This window comes from Carcharhinus amblyrhynchos, chromosome 1, assembly GCF_965287045.1.
Source record: "Carcharhinus amblyrhynchos chromosome 1, sCarAmb.v2.hapA, whole genome shotgun sequence".
Classification (NCBI taxonomy): domain Eukaryota; kingdom Metazoa; phylum Chordata; class Chondrichthyes; order Carcharhiniformes; family Carcharhinidae; genus Carcharhinus; species Carcharhinus amblyrhynchos.
The window spans coordinates 181,407,848-181,427,694 of NC_137324.1; the positions used below are offsets into that span (position 1 = coordinate 181,407,848).

General features: G+C 43.3%; 1 protein-coding gene across 2 annotated transcripts in view; it reads right to left on the reverse strand.

Annotated features, from left to right (window-relative positions):
• LOC145348252 (uncharacterized) overlaps positions 1-18,134 on the reverse strand; it is a 40,003-nt gene extending 21,869 nt beyond the window's left edge. Inside the window, exons 1-2 of one of the 2 annotated variants that reach the window (XM_080196457.1) lie at positions 18,063-18,134; positions 12,919-13,086 (exon numbers count right to left, since the gene is read on the reverse strand). In XM_080196457.1, the coding sequence (XP_080052583.1) occupies positions 12,919-13,086; positions 18,063-18,104 (210 nt within the window). In that variant the 5' untranslated portion in view covers positions 18,105-18,134. The remainder of the gene's footprint in view (positions 1-12,918; positions 13,087-18,062) is intronic. The other variant, XM_080196465.1, reaches the window with a different exon arrangement.
• Positions 18,135-19,847: the final 1,713 nt, after the last annotated feature.

Sequence of the window (19,847 nt, forward strand, 5' to 3'; positions counted from 1 at the left end):
GCATGGCTGGCCAGGCCATTCATAAGAACATAAGAAATAGGAGCAGGAGTAGGCCATCTAGCCCTTCGAGCCTGCCCCGCCATTCAATAAGAAAACAGCTGATCTGAAGTGGATCAGTTCCACTTTCCCACTTTCTCCCCATAACCCTTAATTCCCCTGTCTATCAGAAGAGTGTTAATGTCTACATGCTCAAGCTTTTCAGTCCCAAGAGTGTTGTGGGGCTGCAGCTGGCAACCCTGGTTGTAACTGGCACTGTTCAGTGCTTGACTGAGCTTTCGATGTTGAAATCAATGTCAGGCAACCACATATAACTTCTTGCAAGCAACTTCACCTTTGAGATACCCAGATGAGCACTGCCTAATTCTATTGGAAGCAGCTCTCTCTGCCTGGGACAGGGATGACTGCTCTTGCTCCCCACAGCATGATGCCATCCTGGCAATTCAATTCATCCTGCGGGAAACAAATGGTTTCATTTCTTCAGAAACTAGCTCATTGGCCCAACCTGTAAACATTTTGTGTTTCACTTTGGCCAAATGTGGATCCCAACTGATCCAGTACCAGACTTGCTTTGTCGAGACTGGCAACGTGTCCAAAAAATTCGCTGCCCTGGCAATATGCTGTGGCATTGGAGCAACTGTAATACTTTCTTGTAATGGTCGATGGTTAGGTGCATCCACATTCTAGTGACAAGGATAGAGTGGTCACAAGGACTTTAAACAAGTAAGTTGGGGGGGTGGGGGGGGGGGGAGAGTGTAAAACTATGAGAAGTATAACTATTAAAAAGAAAGCAAAGCAGCAGGTTACCATGTGGGGAGAAGGTTTCAACTGCATCAAATATCAGGAACACAGTTAAAATGAAGGAGAACTCAGGGGATGTTATTAAAGGAGGTATTAGGATTCAAAAAGACAAAACAGGTGTCAGATCTCTCAGCGAGAGAGCATTTTGGGGATAGTGATCATAACTCTGTCTCCTTTACATTAGCATTGGAGAGCGATAGGATCAGGCAAGCTATGAAAGTGTTTATTCGGAGTAAGGGGAATTATGAGGCTATCAGGCAAGAAATTCGAGGCACAAATTGGAAAGAGGTTTTCTCAGGGAAATGTACAGAAGAAATGTGGCAAATTTTTAAGACATATTTGTCTGGAGTTCTGCGCAGCAATGTTCCAATGAGACAGGGAAATTATGATAGGTTACAGGAACTGTGGTGCATGAAAGCTGTGATGAATTTAGTCAAGAAGAAAAGCTTACAAAAGGTTCAGAGAGCTAGGTAATGTTAGAGCAGTCTGCAGGTGCAGCAGGTGATCAAGTGATCAAGAAGGGAAATGGTATGCTGGCATTTATAGTGAGGGGGATAGAATACAAAAGCAGGGAGGTCTTGCTGCAACTGTACAGGGCACTGGTGAGGCCGCAGCTGGAGTACTGTGTGCAGTTTTGGTCGCCGCACTTGCGCAAGGATATTTTGGCCTTGGACGGAGTGCAGAAGAGGTTCACTGGGCTGATACCGGAGATGAGGGGGTTGGACTATGAAGGGAGACTAAATAGACTGGGTCTATAGTCGCTGGAGTTTAGAAGGATGAGGGGGGATCTTATAGAGACGTATAAGATAATGAAAGGGAGGGATAGGGTAGAGGTAGAGAGATTCTTCCCACTTAGAAAGGATAGTAGGACTAGAAGGCACGGCCTCAAGATAAGGCGGGGGGGCGTGCAGTTTAGATCGGAGTTGAGGAGGAACTTCTTCACTCAAAGGGTGGTGAATCTCTGGAATTCTCTGCCCGTTGAAGTGGTGGAGGCTACCTCGCTAAATATATTTAAGTCACGAGTAGATAGGTTTTTGACAGACAAGGGAATTAAGGGTTATGGGGAGAAAGCTGGAAAGTGGAACTGATCCACTTCAGATCAGCCATGATCTTATTGAATGGCAGGGCAGGCTCGAAGGGCTAGATGGCCTACTCCTGCTCCTACTTCTTATGTTCTTAAAGATCTAGATGAGTATACGGCTGGTAGAAAGGAACTTAAGAAGGAAATTAGGAGAGCCAGAAGGGGGCATAAGAAGGCCTTGGCAGGCAGGATTAAGGAAAATCCCAAGGCATTCTACAAGTATGTGAAGAACAAGAGGATAAAACATGAAGGAATGTGACCTATCAAGTGTGACAGTGGGAAAGTTTGTATAGAAGCAGTAGAAATAGCAGATGTGCTCAATGAATACTTCACTTCAGTATTCACAATGGAAAAGGATCTTGGTGGTTGCAGACTTGCAGCGGACCTAAAAGCCTGAGCATGTAGACATTAAGAAAGAGGATGTGTTGGAGCTTTGGAAAAGCACCAAGTTAGATAAGTCACTGGGACCGGATGGGATGTACCCCAGGTTACTGTGGGAGGCGAGGGAGGAGATTGCTGAGCCTTTGGCGATGATCATTGCGTCATCAATGGAGATGGGAGAGGTTCCGGAGGATTGCGGATGTGGTTCCTTTATTCAAGAAAGGGAGAAGAGATAGCCCAGGAAATTATAGACCAGTGAGTCTAACCTCAGTAAGTTGATGGAGAAGATCCTGAGAGGCAGGATTTATAAACATTTGGAGAGGTATAGCATGATCAAGAATCGTCAGCATGGCTTTGTCAAAGGCAGATCATGCCTTACGAGCCTGACTGAATTTTTTTGAGAATATGTCTCAACACGTTGACGAAGGAAGAGCAGTAGGTGTAGTTTATATGGACTTCAACAAGGCATTTGATAAGGTGCCCCATGCGAGGCTTATTGAGAAAGTGAGGGGGCATGGGATCCAAGGGGACACTGCTCAGATTCAAAACTAGTTTGCCCACAGAAGGCAAAGTGTGGTTGTAGATGGATCTTTTTCTGCATGGAGGTCAGTCACCAGTGGAGTGCCCCAGGGATCTGTTCTGGGACCCTTGCTCTTTGTGTTTCTTATAAATGACCTGGATGAGGAAGTGGAGTGATGGGTTGGTAAGTTTGCCAATGACAAACGTTGGAGGTGTTGTGGATAGTTTTGAGGGATGTCAGAAGTTGCAATGAGACATTGATAGGATGCAAGATTGGGCGGAGAAGTGGCAGATGGACTTCAACCCAGACAAGTGTGTGGTGATTCATTTTGGCAGGTCAAATAGACAGATTATAATGTTAAGGGTAAGGCTCTTGGCAGTGTGGAAGATCAGAAGGATCTTGGAGTCCGGATTCATAGCAGCTTCACAGGTAGAGGCTGTGGTTAAGAAGGCATATGGTGTACTGGTCTTCATCAATTGAGGACTTGGAATTTAGGAGTCAGGGGATAATGCTGCAGCTGTATAAGACACTGGTCAGACCCCACTTGGAGTACTGTGCTCAGTTCTAGTCACCTCATTACAGAAAGGATGTGGAAGCCATAGAAAGGGTGCAGAGGAGATTTACAAGGATGTTGCCCGGATTGGGTGGCATGCCTTATGAGGATAGGCTGAGGGAGCTCAGTCTTCTCTCCTTGCAGAGACGAAAGATGAGGGGTGACCTGATAGAGGTGTATAAGATGTTGAGAGGTACTGATTGGGTGGATTCTCAGAGGCTTTTTCCCAGGGCTGAAATGGCTGCCACAAGAGGACACAGGTTTAGGGTGCTGGGGAGTAGGTACAGAGGAGATGTCAGGTGTAAGTTTTTCACTCAGAGGGTGATGGGTGCATGGAATCGGCTACCGGCAGTGGTGGTGGAGGCAGATTCAATAGGGTCTTTTAAGAGACTTTTGGATAAGTACATGGAATTTATTAAGATAGAGGGTTATAGGTATGCTTAATAGGTAGGGACACGTTAGGTGCAACTTGTGGGCTGAAGACCCTGTCTGTGCTGTAGTTTTTCTATGTTTCTAACTAGCATAAGGGCACTTTATCTGAATGCTTGTAGTATTTGAAACAAGATAAATGAGTTGACAGCACAAATCATACTGTGTGCAGTTTTGGTCGCCGCACTTGCACAAGGATATTTTGGCCTTGGAGGGAGTGCAGAGGAGGTTCACTAGGCTGATACTGGAGTTGAGGGGGTTGAGCTATGAGGAGAGGCTGAATAGACTGGGCTTGTACTCGTTACAGTTTAGAAGGATGAGGGGGGAATCTCATTGAGACGTACAAGTTGATGGAAGGGATGGATAGGGTAGAGGTGGAGAGGTTCTTCCCGCTCAGAAAGGACAGCAGGACTAGAGGGCACAGCCTCAAGATAAGGGGGGGCAGTTTAGAACAGAGTTGAGGAGGAACTTCTTCACTCAAAGGGTGGTGAATCTCTGGAATTCTCTGCCCGTTGAAGTGGTGGAGGCTACGTCGCTAAATATATTTAAGACGCGGTTAGATAGGTTTTTGATAGGCAAGGGGATTAAGGGTTATGGGGAGAAAGCGGGAAAGTGGAACTGAGCCACTTCAGATCAGCCATGATCTTATTGAACGGCAGGGCAGGCTCGAAGGGCTAGATGGCCTACTCCTGCTCCTATTTCTTATGTTCTTATGTTCTATCATTGTGAACGAGTATGCTTTGGTGACCATTATAGAGACATGGTTGCAGGATGGTCACGACTAGGGGTTAAATATCCAGGCATATTAGACTGTTCAGAGGAACAGATGGGAAGATGAAAGAAGTGGTATAGCTCTGATATTTAAGGATGACATCAGGGCAGAGGTGAGAGATAATATAGGTTTTATGGAAGAAAAGATTGCATCCATTTAGGTTGAAATTAGAAATAGTAAAGAGAAAAGGCCATTGACAGGCGTAGTTTATAGGCCACAAAGAATATCACAGTGGGGCGAGAAATAAACAAATAACTGATGCATGTAAAAAAGGTACAGCAATTATCATGGGGGATTTTAATCTACATGTCGATTGGTCAAACCAGATTGGCCAAGGCAGCCTTGAGGAGGAATTCATAGAATGTACCCGCAATAGCTTCCTTGAACAGCATGTAATGGAACCTACGTGGGAGCAAGCTATCCTGGATCTGGACCTGTGTATTAAGAGCAGAATAATTAATGATCTCACAGTTCAGGATCCTCTTCGAAGAAGCGATCACAGTATGGTTGAATTTAAAATACAGATGGAGCGTGAGAAGGTAAAATCCAATACCGGTGCCTTGGGCTTAAACAAAGGAGACTACAAAAGGGATGAGGGAGGAGTAGGCTAAGGTAGACTGGGAGCAAAAACTTTATGGTGGGACAATTGAGGAACAGTGGAGGTCTTTCAAAGTGATTTTTCACAGTGCTCAGAAAACATATATACCAGTGATAAGGAAGGCCTGTAGAAAGAGATAATCAGTCATGGATACCTAAGGAAATAACGGAGGGTATCAAATTGAAAGAAAACGCATACAAAGTGGCAAAGATTATTGGGAAACTTGAGGAGTGGGAAATCTTTAAAGGTCAACAGAAAGCCACGAAAAAAGTTACAAAGAAAAGTAAAATGGATTACAAGAGAAAACTAGCTCAGAATATAAAACAGATAGCAAAAGTTCCTACCAGCGAAAAAGAGTGGCCAAAGTAAACATTGGTCCTTCAGAGGATGAGAAGTGGGATGTAATAACTGGAAATGAGGAAATGGCTGAGGCATTGAACAGGTATTTTGTGTCAGTCATCGCAGTGGAAGACACAAATGACATGACAAAATTGACGACAGGAAAGGTATGGCAGGTGAGGACCAAGAAACTATTATCCCTAAAGAGGTAGTGTTGGGCAAGCTAATAGGGCTAAAAGTAGACAAGTCTTCTGGCCCTGATGGAATGCATCCCAGGGTACTAATAGAGATGGCAGAAACCAGGCAGAAGCAATTGTACATACTTTGGGCAGCACAGAGGTTAGCACTGCCGTCTCACAGCACCAGGGAGCTGGGTTCAATTCCGGCCTCGGTCACTGTCTATGTGAAGTTTGCACATTCTCCTCCGGGTGCTCCGGTTTCCTCCCACGATCCAAAGATGTGGAGGTTAGGTGGATTGGCCATGGTAAATCGCCCCTTAGTGTCAGGAGGACTAGCTAGGATAAATGTGTAAGGTTATCAGGATAGGGCCTGGGTAGGACTGTGTTGGTGCAGGCCTGATGGGTCGAATGGGACTTTTGTAAGAAGTCTCACAGCACCAGGTTAAACGCCAACAAGTTTATTTGGTATGACGAGTTTTCGGAGCGTTGCTCCTTCCTCAGATGAGTAGAGGGTTGGGTTTACAAACACGGCATATATAGACTCAATTGCAAGATAATGATTGGAATGCAAGTCTTTACAGGAGTCTTTAGATGTGCCTGATCATCAATACAGATACCACCATCACACGTGAGAACACCACCCATCAGATACACGGTACATACTCATGCTACTTGGCCAACACTGTCTACTCCATATACTGCAGGTGCAAATATCCTGAGGCTTGGTACATCGGCGAGACCATGAACTTGCTACGACAACGGATGAATGGACACCACTTGACAATCACCAGGCAGGACTGTTCCCTTCCTGTCAGGGAAGACTTCAGCAATCAAGGACATTCAGCCTCTGATCTTCAGGTAAACATTTTCCAAGGCAACCTTCAAAACATACGACAATGCAGAACTGCCCAGCAGAAACTGATAGCCAAGTTCCGCACACGTGAGGACGGCCTCAACCCAGATCTTGGGCTCAGATTACGCTACATGCGGTCCTTACCGTTTTGCCTGACCTTGCAAAATCTTACAAACTGTCCTGGCTTGAGACGATTCATACTTCTTTAACTAGTGATTATGCCTCTCTCCACTCGCATTGTCTGTACCTGTAAAGAGTTGATTACATGCAAAGACTCGCATTGCCACCATTATCTTGCAATTGTGTCTCTGTCTATATATGCCCTGTTTGTGAACCTAGTTCACCCCACAGACTGTAACATATTCAAGGTGGCTCCAAAATCATAATACTCTAACATGTTTTAATTTAGTGATGCAAGTTGCAATTGTTTTATCTGGAGCTCTCCTCCTTGAATTAAAACTGAACTTGAGGAGGATGACTGGTGGTTTAGACAAGAAATGTGACTTCACCAATTCACTGATTGACTTGGCTTCGGGCAACTGTGGGATTGTGAATTGGATTATATGTTTGGGTTCTACACGCACTCTGCAGAATTGCTTGTACTTTTCTTTCTCCCCAATTTAGTTTGAGCAGAAGTAATACCCAAAGCATTCTATGTATTGTGCCGAGTCCTCCTCAGAGGATTAAAATGGATCTATCAGCCCAAAGAGGACATCTTAGTCAGTACTTTTGTCTTTTCTCAATTTCACTGTGAACTGAATGCTCACAGTCTGAGAATTTTGTTTTATCTTCATCACCAAATATCAAAATGTTTGTTCACCAGTTTAGGGAAAACACAACTCATTTATTTACAGGTTAAACTATACAGAGACTTGCAGCCAATCTGCTTCCGAGATGACTCCGAGTACAGAATCTGTGCTTATCAGTGTAGTCCCCCACCTGTTTGGTTGCCCAGATTCATCCTGAAAGGACAATCACAAGGTGTATTCGACTGATTCCCAGGGTTGGTGGTGGCGTTATCTTATGAGGAACAGATGAACAGGCTGGGCCTGTATCTGTTGGAGTTCAGAAGATTAAGAGGTTATCTGATTACATCATATAAAGATCCTGAACAGGCTTGACCGGGGCGGGGGATGCTAAAAGGTTGTTTCCCCTTGTGAGAGAGCCTAGAACTAGAGGTCACAGTTTAAAACGAGGTCACCAATTAGGCAGATATCAGCAGTATTTCTTTCTCAGAGGGTCATGAGTCTTTGGAAGAGCAGTGGAGGCAGGGTCATTTAATATTTTTTAAGCAACGGTAGATTGAGTCCTTTGTTAGTCAAGAATCTAAGGTTACTGGGGATAGGCAGGAATGCCAAATTGAGGCCACAGTTAGACCAGCCATGATCTTACTGAATGGCAGAGCAGACTTAAGGGGCTGAATGGCCTATACCTGCTCCTATTTTTTGTGTTTATATGTACGTAAAAGAATAACATTTCTCTCTCTCTCCCTAGTTTTAAAGTTGATAAAGTACCAATGCAACAGCAGAGAAATTTTGAGGAATTTGAAATAGTCACCTCAGAATTCTAAAGGAATCATTCTGCTAGCTAGGACCTGTCATCGAATGATGTAGCATTTGATTTGATTTTTGTCAAATGTATTAACATTCAGTGAAAAGTATTGTTTCTTGTCAGCTAGACAGACAAAACATACCATTCATAGAGAAGGAAATGAGAGAATGCAGAATGTAGTGTTACAGTCATAGCTAGGGTGTGGAGAAAGATCAACTTAATGCGAGGTAAGTCTATTCAAAAGTCTAACAGCAGCAGGGAAGCAGCTGTTCTTGAGTCGGTTGGTATATGACCTTGGACTTTTGTATCCTTTTTTCCAAAGGAGGAAGACAGAATGTCCAGGGTGCACAGGGCCCTTAATTATACTGGCTGCTTTGCCAAGGCAACAGGAAGTGTAGGCAGAGTCAATGGATGAGAGGCTGGTTTGCGTGATGGATTGGGCTACATTCACGACCTTTTGTAGTTCCTTGCAGTCTTGGGAGGAGCGGGAGCCATACCAAGCTGTGATACAATCAGAAAGAATGCTTTCTATGGTGCATCTGTAAAAGTTGGTGAGAGTCGTAGCTGACATGCCAAATTTCCTTAGTCCTCTGAGAAAGTAGAGAGTTGGGGGGCTTTCTCAACTATACGGGTGGCACCCCAGATAGGGTGGACAGTGTGAACCTTTTTTCTCAGATGGTGATGGCTAGTACGAGGGGACAGCTTTAAATTGAGCATTGTCTTTCATTCTCTCCATGGTTTTTCAAAATTCTGCTGGTTAGCTGAAAGCAAGGCTTCTTGCCTTCCTGGAAAAGAGAATCTGCTATGGGTGCTCGACCAGAGTCTTGCCCTCGTGTTCTGGAAAGCTGTTCTGACTCCAAACTTGTCTGTGTGCCTCAAAAGAACTGTGGCATTCATTCAAAGGACTGAATTCCAGTATCATGTGAGCATTAGTCTTTGTGTAAAGGGTTTCGTCTATGAGAAGTTTCGTTTGATTGGAACATCTTAGATATATTTGTTAATACATCATCGTGGTTGTTTTTTTGTTTGCACTTGATGAAAGTTATTGCTAATTTTCTTTCCATATATGTTAACTATATTCTCACACTTGGTTTGTTTAAAGCTTCCTCATGGGTCATTTGAATCATACCCAAAGTGAAACCTCTCATGCTTATCTTAGCCAAAGTCAAAGTGCAAAATTTATGATACAGGCAAGCTCTGTAAAACACTTAGGAGTTTCTGACCTGAATCATAACAATACCCATGAAAGAGTAAGGTAGGACAAACAAATCTAGAGCACCTGGATGATAAAGGAGAGGTTAAAATGAAAAAAATTGTGTTATAAAAATAGAGATGAGGATTTTCCTTCTCAATGGGTTGAGACACTTTGGAACTTTTCTCAAAATGTGGCAGAGGAAGAATCTTTGAAAACTTTAAGGCAGAAGTTTCATAAGGAGCCCATCAAGTCTGCACTGACTCTCTGAAAGAGCATCGCATCCTGTCCCAATCCCCATAACCCCATTCATTCACACCTCTAATCCCCATAACCCACACATCTTGGGATACTAATAGGCAATCTAGCTTGGACAAATCACCTAACTGCACATCTTTTGACTGTGGAAGGAAACCAGAGCAACCAGAAGAAACACATGCAAACACAGGAGGAAACGTGCAAACTCCACAGTCACTCAAGGCACGAATCGAACCCGGGTTCCCGGCACTGTGAGGCAGCAGTGTTAACCACGGCATTACCGTGCTGACAAACATATTCTTGATAATCAAGGGGTGAAAGATTATCGGGTGTAGGCAGGAATGTGAAGTTGATGCTAAAATCTGACTAGCCATGATTTTATTGAATGTGTAGCAGGCTTGAGAGAGGCGGTTGGGGCGGGGTGGGGGGGGGGGGGTGGTTGGGGGGTGTGGTGCGCCAATTTGTGTTCCTAATTCATATGTTTGTATAACAGATGGTGGATAATACAATGGCAAATATAGAAGGTTCAGAAGTGAAAAAAGCAAAGAGGCAAAGCGGGAATACGAAAAGAGATAGACAACTAACGTAAAAGAGAATTGCAAAATTTTCTCTCCGCTGGAAAAAAACAGTAGGGCCGAATAGGGACCAAAAAGTGGATTTATGCCTGAAGGCAAGGGGATAAGCTTAAATATTAAATGAACTGCATCTGTCTTTATCAAAAAAGATGATGCTACCCATGCCATGGTAAAAGAGGTCATAATTAGTACATTAGAAGGATTAAAAATTGATAAAGAGTAATAATTAGTCAGGCTGTCTGTATAGCAGTGGATAAGGTATGAGGATCTGATTTGAGGGTCTCTAGAACAAGGGGTCAAAGACACAAGATTAAATGTAAGATATTTAAATCAGAAGAGAGAACGTAAGAAATAGGAGCAGGAGTAGGCCATCTAGCCCTTCGAGCCTGCCCCACCATTCAATAAGATCATGGCTGATCTGTCGTGTCTCAGTTCCACATTCCCGCCCTCTCCCCATAACCCTTAATCCCCTTGCCTATCAAAAACCCATCAACCCGCGTCTTAAAAATATTGAGCGGGGCAGCCTCCACCACTTCAACGGGCAGAGAATTCCGGAGATTCACCACCCTTTGAGTGAAGAAGTTCCTCCTCAACTCCGTTCTAAACCGTCCCCCTTTATCTTGAGGCTGTGCCCTCTAGTCCTACTATCCTTTCTGAGCGGGAAGAGTCTCTCCACCTCTATCCTATCCATCCCATTCATCATCTTATATGTCTCAATGAGATCTCCCCTCATTCTTCTAAACTCTAACGAGTACAAGCCTAGTTTATTCAGCCTCTCCTCGTAGCTCAACCCCCTCAACTCCGGTATCAGCCTAGTAAACCTCCTCTGCACTCCCTCCAAGGCCAAAATATCCTTGCGTAAGCGCGACGACCAAAACTGCACACAGTACTCCAACTGCAGCCTCACCAATGCCCTATACAGCTGCAGCAAGACCTCCCTACTTTTATATTCAATCCCCCTCGCTATGAAGGCCAGCATCCCATTAGCCTTCCTGACCACCTGCTGCACCTGCAGGCTGGGTTTTTGCGACTCATGCACAAGGACCCCGAGGTCCCTCTGCACTGTCGCCTGCTGCAGTTTTTCGCCACATAAGTAATAATCCTTCCTACCATTATTCCTACCAAAGTGGACCACCTCGCACTTGCCAACATTAAATTCCATTTGCCATTTCCTGGCCCATTCGCCCAGCCTATCTAGATCCTTCTGCAGACTTTCCACACCCTCTGCACAATTTGCCGTTCCACCAATCTTGGTGTCATCAGCAAATTTCGACACCATACACTCGGTTCCCTCCTCCAGGTCATCTATATAAATGGTAAATAGCTGAGGCCCCAGCACCGATCCCTGCAGCACTCCACTAGTCACCAACCGCCAATCCGAATAGCACCCGTTGACCCCCACTCTCTGCCTCCTATTTGACAACCAATCCTCTATCCACGCTAACACCCTACCTCCAACTCCGTGCCCCCTGACCTTCTGCAATAACCTCTTGTGAGGTACCTTGTCAAACGCCAGTCAAGATTATATTCAATAAGTATACGAAGGATAAGGCAGTGAAGGGAGGATTATGGCGCATAGAGGTTAAACAGAGACGTGGTCAACTGGGCCAAATAGCCTGATTCAATATTTCAACTTCTAATAAGAATTACTCAGAACAGAACCCACAAAAAAAAATCACTTGCGCAATCGCATAAACAAGCTTCTGATGCTTGATATATTTGCATTTACATATTGTCAATTCCGAAAGGAACTTTTATCTACAAAATTCTTGTCACAATGCAGTCTTCTCAGCACATGCTAAAATAAGTTATTGAATTAAAGTTGGTGAAATGGATTACCAACATAAGACCAAAAGAAATAGGAACAGGAGTAGGCCATTCAGCCCCTCGAGCCTGCTCCGCCACTCAAATAGGATCACAACTGATCTGATGTTCCTCACATTCACTTTCCTGCCCTTTCCCCATAATCCTTGATTCCTATACTGATCTAAGATCCAACTATCTCAGTCTTAGATATCCACAAGGACTCTACCAAGGTAGAGTCTACTCCTTTATTCTGAGACTGCCCTCTGGTCCTGGACTCTCCTATGAGGGGAAACATTCTTTCAGCATTTCCCTGTCAAGGCCCTTAAGAATCCTGTGTTTCAGTTCGATCAGTTCTCATTCTTCTAAATTCCTAGAAGTAGATTCCCAACTTGTTTAATTTCTCCTCATAAGACAATCCCTTCATACCAGAGATTATCCTAGTGAACCTTCTCTTAACTGTCTCCAATGAAATAATATCTTTCTTTAATTAAGGGGACCAAAACTGCTCACAGTACTCCAGATGTAGTCTCACCAGTGCCTTGTACAGTTGCAGCAAGGTCTCCCAACCCTTATACTTCAACCCCCTTGAAATAAGGGCCACCGTTCCATTAGCCTTCCCCATTAGCTGCTGTACCTGTGTGCTAGCTTTCTGTGTTTCATGCACAAGTACTCCCTCCTGCCCCAGTCCCTTTATGTTGTAGCTTTCTGCAGATTTTCTTCTTTTTCTGTTCTTTTGTTCACCCTTCCAAAATGAACTTCACATTTTCCCACATTATTCTCCATTTGCCAACTCTTTACCCACTTACTGAACCCACCAATATCACTTTGTAAACTGTATCCCTCTCACAACTTGCCTTTCCATCTATTGTGTCATCTGCAAATTTGGCTAAAGTACATTCTTCCTTCTTCCAAGTCATTAATATATACTGTAAACAGTTGTAGTCCCAAAACCGTTTCCTGTGGAATCCCACTGGTTACAGAGCTGAAAAAGAACCCTTATCCCAACAACACCCCAGAAGTAAAGATTTCCTACCTTAGTTTCTACCTCCTCCATCAGTTCAACAATATCATATGGCAGATCCTTTTTATATGGGACAGGGTATCGCCCAATAGGCTGTTCAGGTTTCCCAGACTTTGTGCTGTACAGCAGTTTGCAAGCAGGTCTCAATCTTTTCCATCTTGATGTTAACACAACGAAAGACTAGAATGTGAAAAGTGCCATTTCACAATGATATTTCAGTACAGTTTTAAAATGAATACTTAATCTACACATATTTGAGACCTGTGGGAATAACAGCAAAAAATTTCAGAAAAAGCTTATCTAGCTTCATTATTTATCATCAGTGTCAATAGATTTATGAAATGGATTTACTGTGGCCCAAAGTATAAGCAGAAGATTAACATCAACAATAAATCGGGGGTGGAGGAGCCCACGCGGGTGGAGCAAAGAGGGCATGCCTGTTCACTATTTACAAGCCACAATTATATGATCGTGGCATTCACTCCACTCGCTGGATGAGTGCAGCTTCAACACAGTCAAGAAGTTCATCATCATTCAGGACAAACAGCCCAAATGATAAGCACTCCCCATTCACTACCTTAAACATTCAATACTTCTAAACTGATTCAGCGACAGCAATGCATATCATCTACAAGATGCACTGCAGAAACCCATCAAAGGCTCTTCAAAAGCATCTTCCAAACTTGGGACCTCTACCACCTAGAAAGTTAAGGACATCAGATGGATGGGAAAACCACCATCTCCATGTCATACATCTTCCCAATTTTGAACTATATCACAGTTCTTTCATTGTCACTTGGTCTGAAACCTGGAACTCCTTCCCTAACAGTATACCTATACTATGGACTTCAATAATTCAAAGCAGCAGCTCACCATTACCTTCTCAAGGGCAATAAAAACTGGCCTAGCCAACAATACTCACATCCAGTGAACAAATAAATACAAAATTTAATTAAATTCAAGAAGGCTTTCTTCAGCATCCATCTGCAGTCATTGTGGTAGATCACAATATCGTAGTGCACCCCATAGCAGTATACTCCATTTTCAAATAACTGAAGTGTGATCCTAGGTACTGTGTCAAGGCCACAGCTCTCACCAGTACAGACTAGGAGTCAACCATGGGTATGCTAATCCCACACAACGGACACTTCCACGATGCATGACTTGATAAGGCATGATATAAAAGACTTTGCATTTTTGCAAGTACTCTGCTTCCATATTATGTGATCCACCTATAGTTCCTACGACGCACATATTGTTTTTTTTAGAAATCCAAAGTTTGGTGAGGAATTTTCTTGACAAGAACCCAAATCAGTTCTTTGCATTGATATGAAAAGAGACAAAATACGCTATAATTGAGGTTTAAGATTGTAATTTTTTTGAAGTGTCTTTAATTTAGATAAGATCAAGAGAGTCATGTGATCTATTCTAAAGTTTGTCTGACAACAAGCTGGGACAACAGTCTGTTAAAGATTAAAGGAAAGCCCTGATAGTTTTGCTGGAAAGGTGCAATGGATCCAAACTTAGAGACAATGCCAGCAGCGTATGTATTTACAGAGTTTAGACCACAAGCCTCTGAAGTCCCAAGTGTTGACAATGTCAGGTTATAAACAATTGTACTTTAAACTGTCCATTTACTTCCAAGATAAAAGAGAGTTGGGAAAGCTCAAAGAAAGTTAATCAGCAGTTGTAACTGTCCATGTGCATAGATCCCTGAAAGTTGGCACCCAGGTTGATAGGGCTGTTAAGAAGGCGCACGGTGCGTTAGCTTTTATTGGTAGACAGATTGAGTTTCAGAGCCATGTGGTCATGTTGCAGCTGTACAAAACTCTGATGTGGCCGCACTTGGAATATTGTGTACAGTTCTGGTCGTTGCATTATAGGAAGGATGTGGAAGCATTGGAAAGGGTGCAGAGGAGATTTACCAGGATGTTGCCTGGTAAGAGGAGATTTACCAGGATGTTACCAGGCAAAACTATCTGGACTTTCCTTTAATCTTTAACAGACTGTTGTGCCAGCTTGTCAGACAAACTTTAGAATACATCCCATGACCTTCTTGATTTTATCTAAATTAAAGACAGCTCAAAAAAATTACAATCTTAAACCTCAATTGTAGCATATTTTGTCTCTTTTCATATCAATGTAAAGAAATGATTTGGGTTCTTATCAAGAAAATTCCTCACCAATCTTTGGATTCCTATAATGGGGAAAGGCTGAGGGACTTGAGGCTGTTTTCGTTAGAGAGAAGAAGGTTAAGAGGTAACTTAATAGAGGCATACAAGATGATCAGAGGGTGAGATAGGGCGGACAGTGTGAACCTTTTTTCTCAGATGGTGATGGCTAGTACGAGGTGACAGCTTTAAATTAAGGGGTGGTAGATATAGGACAGATGTCAGAGGTAGGTTCTTTTCTCAGAGAGTAGTAAGGGCGTAGAATACCCTTCCTGCAATAGTAGTGGACTCGTCAACATTAAGGGCTTTTAAAGGGTCATTGGATAAGCATATGGATAATATTGGAATAGTGTAGGTTAGGTGGGCCTTAGATTGGTTTCACAGGTCGGCGCAATATCGAGGGCCGACAGGCCTGTACTGCGCTGTAACGTTCTATGTTCTAACTTAAGGACACATTTTATAAAGTATACCTGCAAAGTGGTTTTGCATGTTGTGTTAAAAATAAAAGGGAAATGGTCTGTTAAATTGCAAGTTGCCTACAAAAAAAATTGTTTAGCTAAAACTTCATTGACTGTTACAAAAAAAGCCTTCAAATGGGAAATCATCCAAAGATGTGCAGGTTAGGTGGATTGGCCATGCTAAAATGTCCCTTAGTGAACAAAGATGTGTAGGTTAGGTGGATTAGCCATGGCCAATACGCAGGGTTACGGGGTTAGGTTGGATGGGGGGGGTTGTCTGGTTAAGGTGCTCTTTTGGAGTTGGTGCAGACTCGATAGGCCAAACAGCCTCCTTCCTCACTGTAGGGATTCTATGCATCTATGTTGCATCACACCTTCAGCTAACAACTGGAAGTTTGAATGTATAAAACATCTCTGTTCATAACAAACAGGGTCATTCACATCACAGCTTCGAACAGGAAACAAGAACACAAAATACAATGAAATCACAATGACTCAAAGTCAGGTGACACAAAATTCTGGTTATAAGAACATATGACATAGGAGCAGGAGTAGGCCATCTAGCCCTTCGAGCCTGCCCCACCATTCAACAAGATCATGGCTGATCTGTCGTGGCTCAGTTCCACATTCCCGCCCTCTCCCCATAACCCTTAATCCCCTCTCTTATCAAAAACCCATCAACCCGCGTCTTAAAAATATTTAGTGAGGTAGCCTCCACCACTTCAACAGGCAGAGAATTCCAGAGATTCACCACCCTTTGAGTGAAGAAGTTCCACCTCAACTCTGTTCTAAACCGCCCCCCCTTTATCTTGAGGCTGTGCCCCCTAGTCCTACTATCCTTTCTGAGCGGGAAGAGTCTCTCCACCTCTATCCTATCCATCCCATTCATCATCTTATACGTCTCAATGAGATCTCTCCTCATTCTTCTAAAGTCTAACGAGTACAAGCCTAATTTATTCAGCCTCTCCTCATAGCTCAACCCCCTCAACTCCAGCATCAGCCTAGTAAACCTCCTCTGCAAAGTCATTAACCAATCTTGCTAGCACAACAGCAAATCTAATAGAATGATGTCCAGGATAAGCCAAAACTTTGCACTGGCATCTGTGGATTAATAGAACTTGCCCGAGTTTGCCATATGATTGCACAGACCAAAGCAAAGTTAGGTCAACTACGTGCCTCCAAAACAGCAAAGGCTACAAATATGCTCCAAGATTTTGCAGCACTGTTCAAGAATAGCAAAACACTGCATTGATGACATTGGTGGACTACATCACGCATGTCAAAGACAGCACACAAAGTAAAAAAAAATTAGTGTTTTTCTGGAGCTATTTCCCCACACTTTGCAATGCAAAGTTCCAGCCTGTTATAAGGTCAGTCTATTATAAGGTGCCAACAAATTGAATCAAAGATTTTTTCACACATTTATTGTTTTACTGTGATTCCACTTGAACCTGCTGCTTTTGACATAACTTTGTAAGCATATCGGATTACACAAAAATGTATTCATGGTGAGCTCCGCTTAACCTGAATTTGTGGATAGATCCCCTGGGACTTGATTCATGATGGTTTTAATTTATGCTGGGAATGTGCTACATTGTTAGAGAAACGCAAGCTTCCATTCTAAGTGACCTTCAGAATTGTGATTGACGATGGAAAGGACTTGCAATTCCATATCAGCTTGTGGAGATAAAACTACAGTTGGTAATATAGGCCAACATAAGTACAGTATAATCTCAAACAGCGAGTCAATCTAAGTTTTATTTCTAAAAATTGTAACAGCAGAAGTCCAATACAAAACTTCTGGCATATCTCTGAACCTGGTAATCTTGACCCACCTTTACTGCATAGGCTGAAATCCTGGGCAACATTAAGACTTGGGCTGATAAGTTGTAAATAACATCTGTATTGCGCTAGTAGTAGGCAACGATCATTTCTTTCTGACATTCAAACAATATCATTAGATTTCCCACCAACAAAATTCTGGGGTTACTATTTACCAGACATTCAACTAGATCAGCCACATAAATACTGGCTACAACAGCAGGGAAGTTGATAGATTGGCCATGGTAAATGCACAGAGGGGAGGGCCTGGGTGGGATGCTCTTTCAGATAGTGCAAACTGTGTGGGCCGAATAGCCTCTTCTGCACTGTAGGGCTTCTACGGTTCCATAACAGGGTTCAAATCCTGGAACTCCCTCCTGAGCAGCACAGTGGATTGACCTCCGCCACAGGGACTGCAAGGGCTTCAAGATGGCAGATCACCACCACCTTCTCAAGGACAATTAAGAATAGGAATTAAACAGGAACAGAAGAACAACAAACGCCGGCCTAGCCAGTATCTCCCTCATCTGATACAAATCCCCTTGACAATATCAGGGATAAAAGACTGCAAACTCCAGGCGATACCAGCAGGCAACTGCTGCCGGCTTTCCCAGTTACTGTAATAGAGCCGCAGTCCCAGCAACAAGAGCGCTCCGTCTGCGGACAATGCAAAGCAGCAATGGGGAACTGCCGCTGCCATACTCACCGACAACCGAACCAGCTTCCCCACAGAGCACACCCAACTCATTGTCACACACAGCCGACTCTTCCTCCCGAAAGGTCACATAGAGCAGGAAGTTTCAAACTGCTTCCGGGTGCCAAGCAGCCACTCACTGCGCCTGCGCTGCATCCCAGTCAGTGCTCCAGCAACAAGCCCCGCCCGCCCACCTGTCAATCATTTCACAGTCCCGCCCCGCTATCTGTCAATCATTTCAATCAGTCCCGCCCATCTGCATGTCAATTATCTCACAGTCCCGCCCAGCTTTCTGTCAATCATTTCATACCGCCCCACTCGTCTATCAATCATTTCACGCAGCCCCACCCAGCTGTCTGTCAATCATTTCACACAGTCCCCTCCCATTTCACCCTCCTTTCACAGAAACCCAATAAATAACAAAAGAAGCAAAATACTGTGGATATTGAATTCTGAAACAAATCTGATTTGATTTATTATTGTCACATGTATTAGCATACAGTGAAAAGTATTGTTTCTTGCGTGCTATACAGACAAAACATACCATTCATATAGAAGATGGTGCAGAATGCAGTGTTACAGTCATAGCCAGGGTGTAGAGAAAGATTAACTTAACGCAAGGTAGGTCCATTCAAAGTCTGACAGCAGCAGGGAAGAAGATACAGAAAATGCTGGAAAATCTCAGCATGTCTGACAGCATCAGTAGAGAGAGAATAATAAATAACAAGTTAGCAGCAGTTTCAAACCTTCAGACTCAGTCACTCATCAAGTTGTCCTGTTCGAATTTTGTGTGGCTGGGAGTTAGGAAAGGGCGACACGGTGGTTAGCAGTGCTAGCTCCAGCAGACCGGGGTTCAATTCCAGCTTTGGGTCACTGTCTGTGTGGAGTTTACATGTTCTCCCCGTGTCTGTGTGGGTTTCCTCCAGGTGTTCTGGTTTCTCTCACATATTCCAAAGATGTGTGTGTTAAGTGCATTGGTCATGCTAAATCATCCTTTAGTGTCTGTGTAGGTCAGATAGATTAGCCATGGGAAATGTGTGGAGTTAACTTAAATTTATTTATTAGTGTCACAAGTAGGCTTACATTAACACTGCAATGAAGTTACTGTAAAAATCCCCTTAGGCCTGGGTAAGATGCTCTGTCAGAGATTTTGTGCAGATTCAATAGGCCGAGTGGCCTTTTCTTTATAGGCATTCTATAATCCTGAACAGCCCTACTCTTATTGATCACCCATGGTTACAGCAACACAAGGCTCTGGTTGGGTCAATTCTAGCCTTGGAAGCAATACAATGTAGGTCAAATTCAAATACAGAAAGGTATATTTCACCAAAGGGAAAAAGCAGCACAAAAGAATTCAGGGCTCTCTGGATGACGAGAAGGGTAGCGATTAAGATGAAAAAGAAAAGGTGTGCTTATGCGAGATGTGAGATGAATAATGCAATTGGAAACTAGGACAAATAAAAATGGTTCAGAGTGGAAGCGAGAAAGCAAATAAGAGAATTGAGAAAACACTGGCAGATAACAGAAAAGCTAACTCAAAATCTTCTATAGGCATACAAATCTATTAAACTCAGAGATAAAACTTACAATGTGGCAAAAATTAGTGGTCAGCCAGAGGATTGGGAATTGTAATGATATTTTATCTTTAATAAATATATTTGAGCCATGTTCTTGTGCAGGATCTGTTGTAGCTGTTTTATCCACATGGAGCCGCAGTGTCTACCAGCATCCTGTATTGTTGCTGCGGCAGCATAATTGTTTCTAACAGCTGGAATGCTGGTTTTAATCTGAATTAAT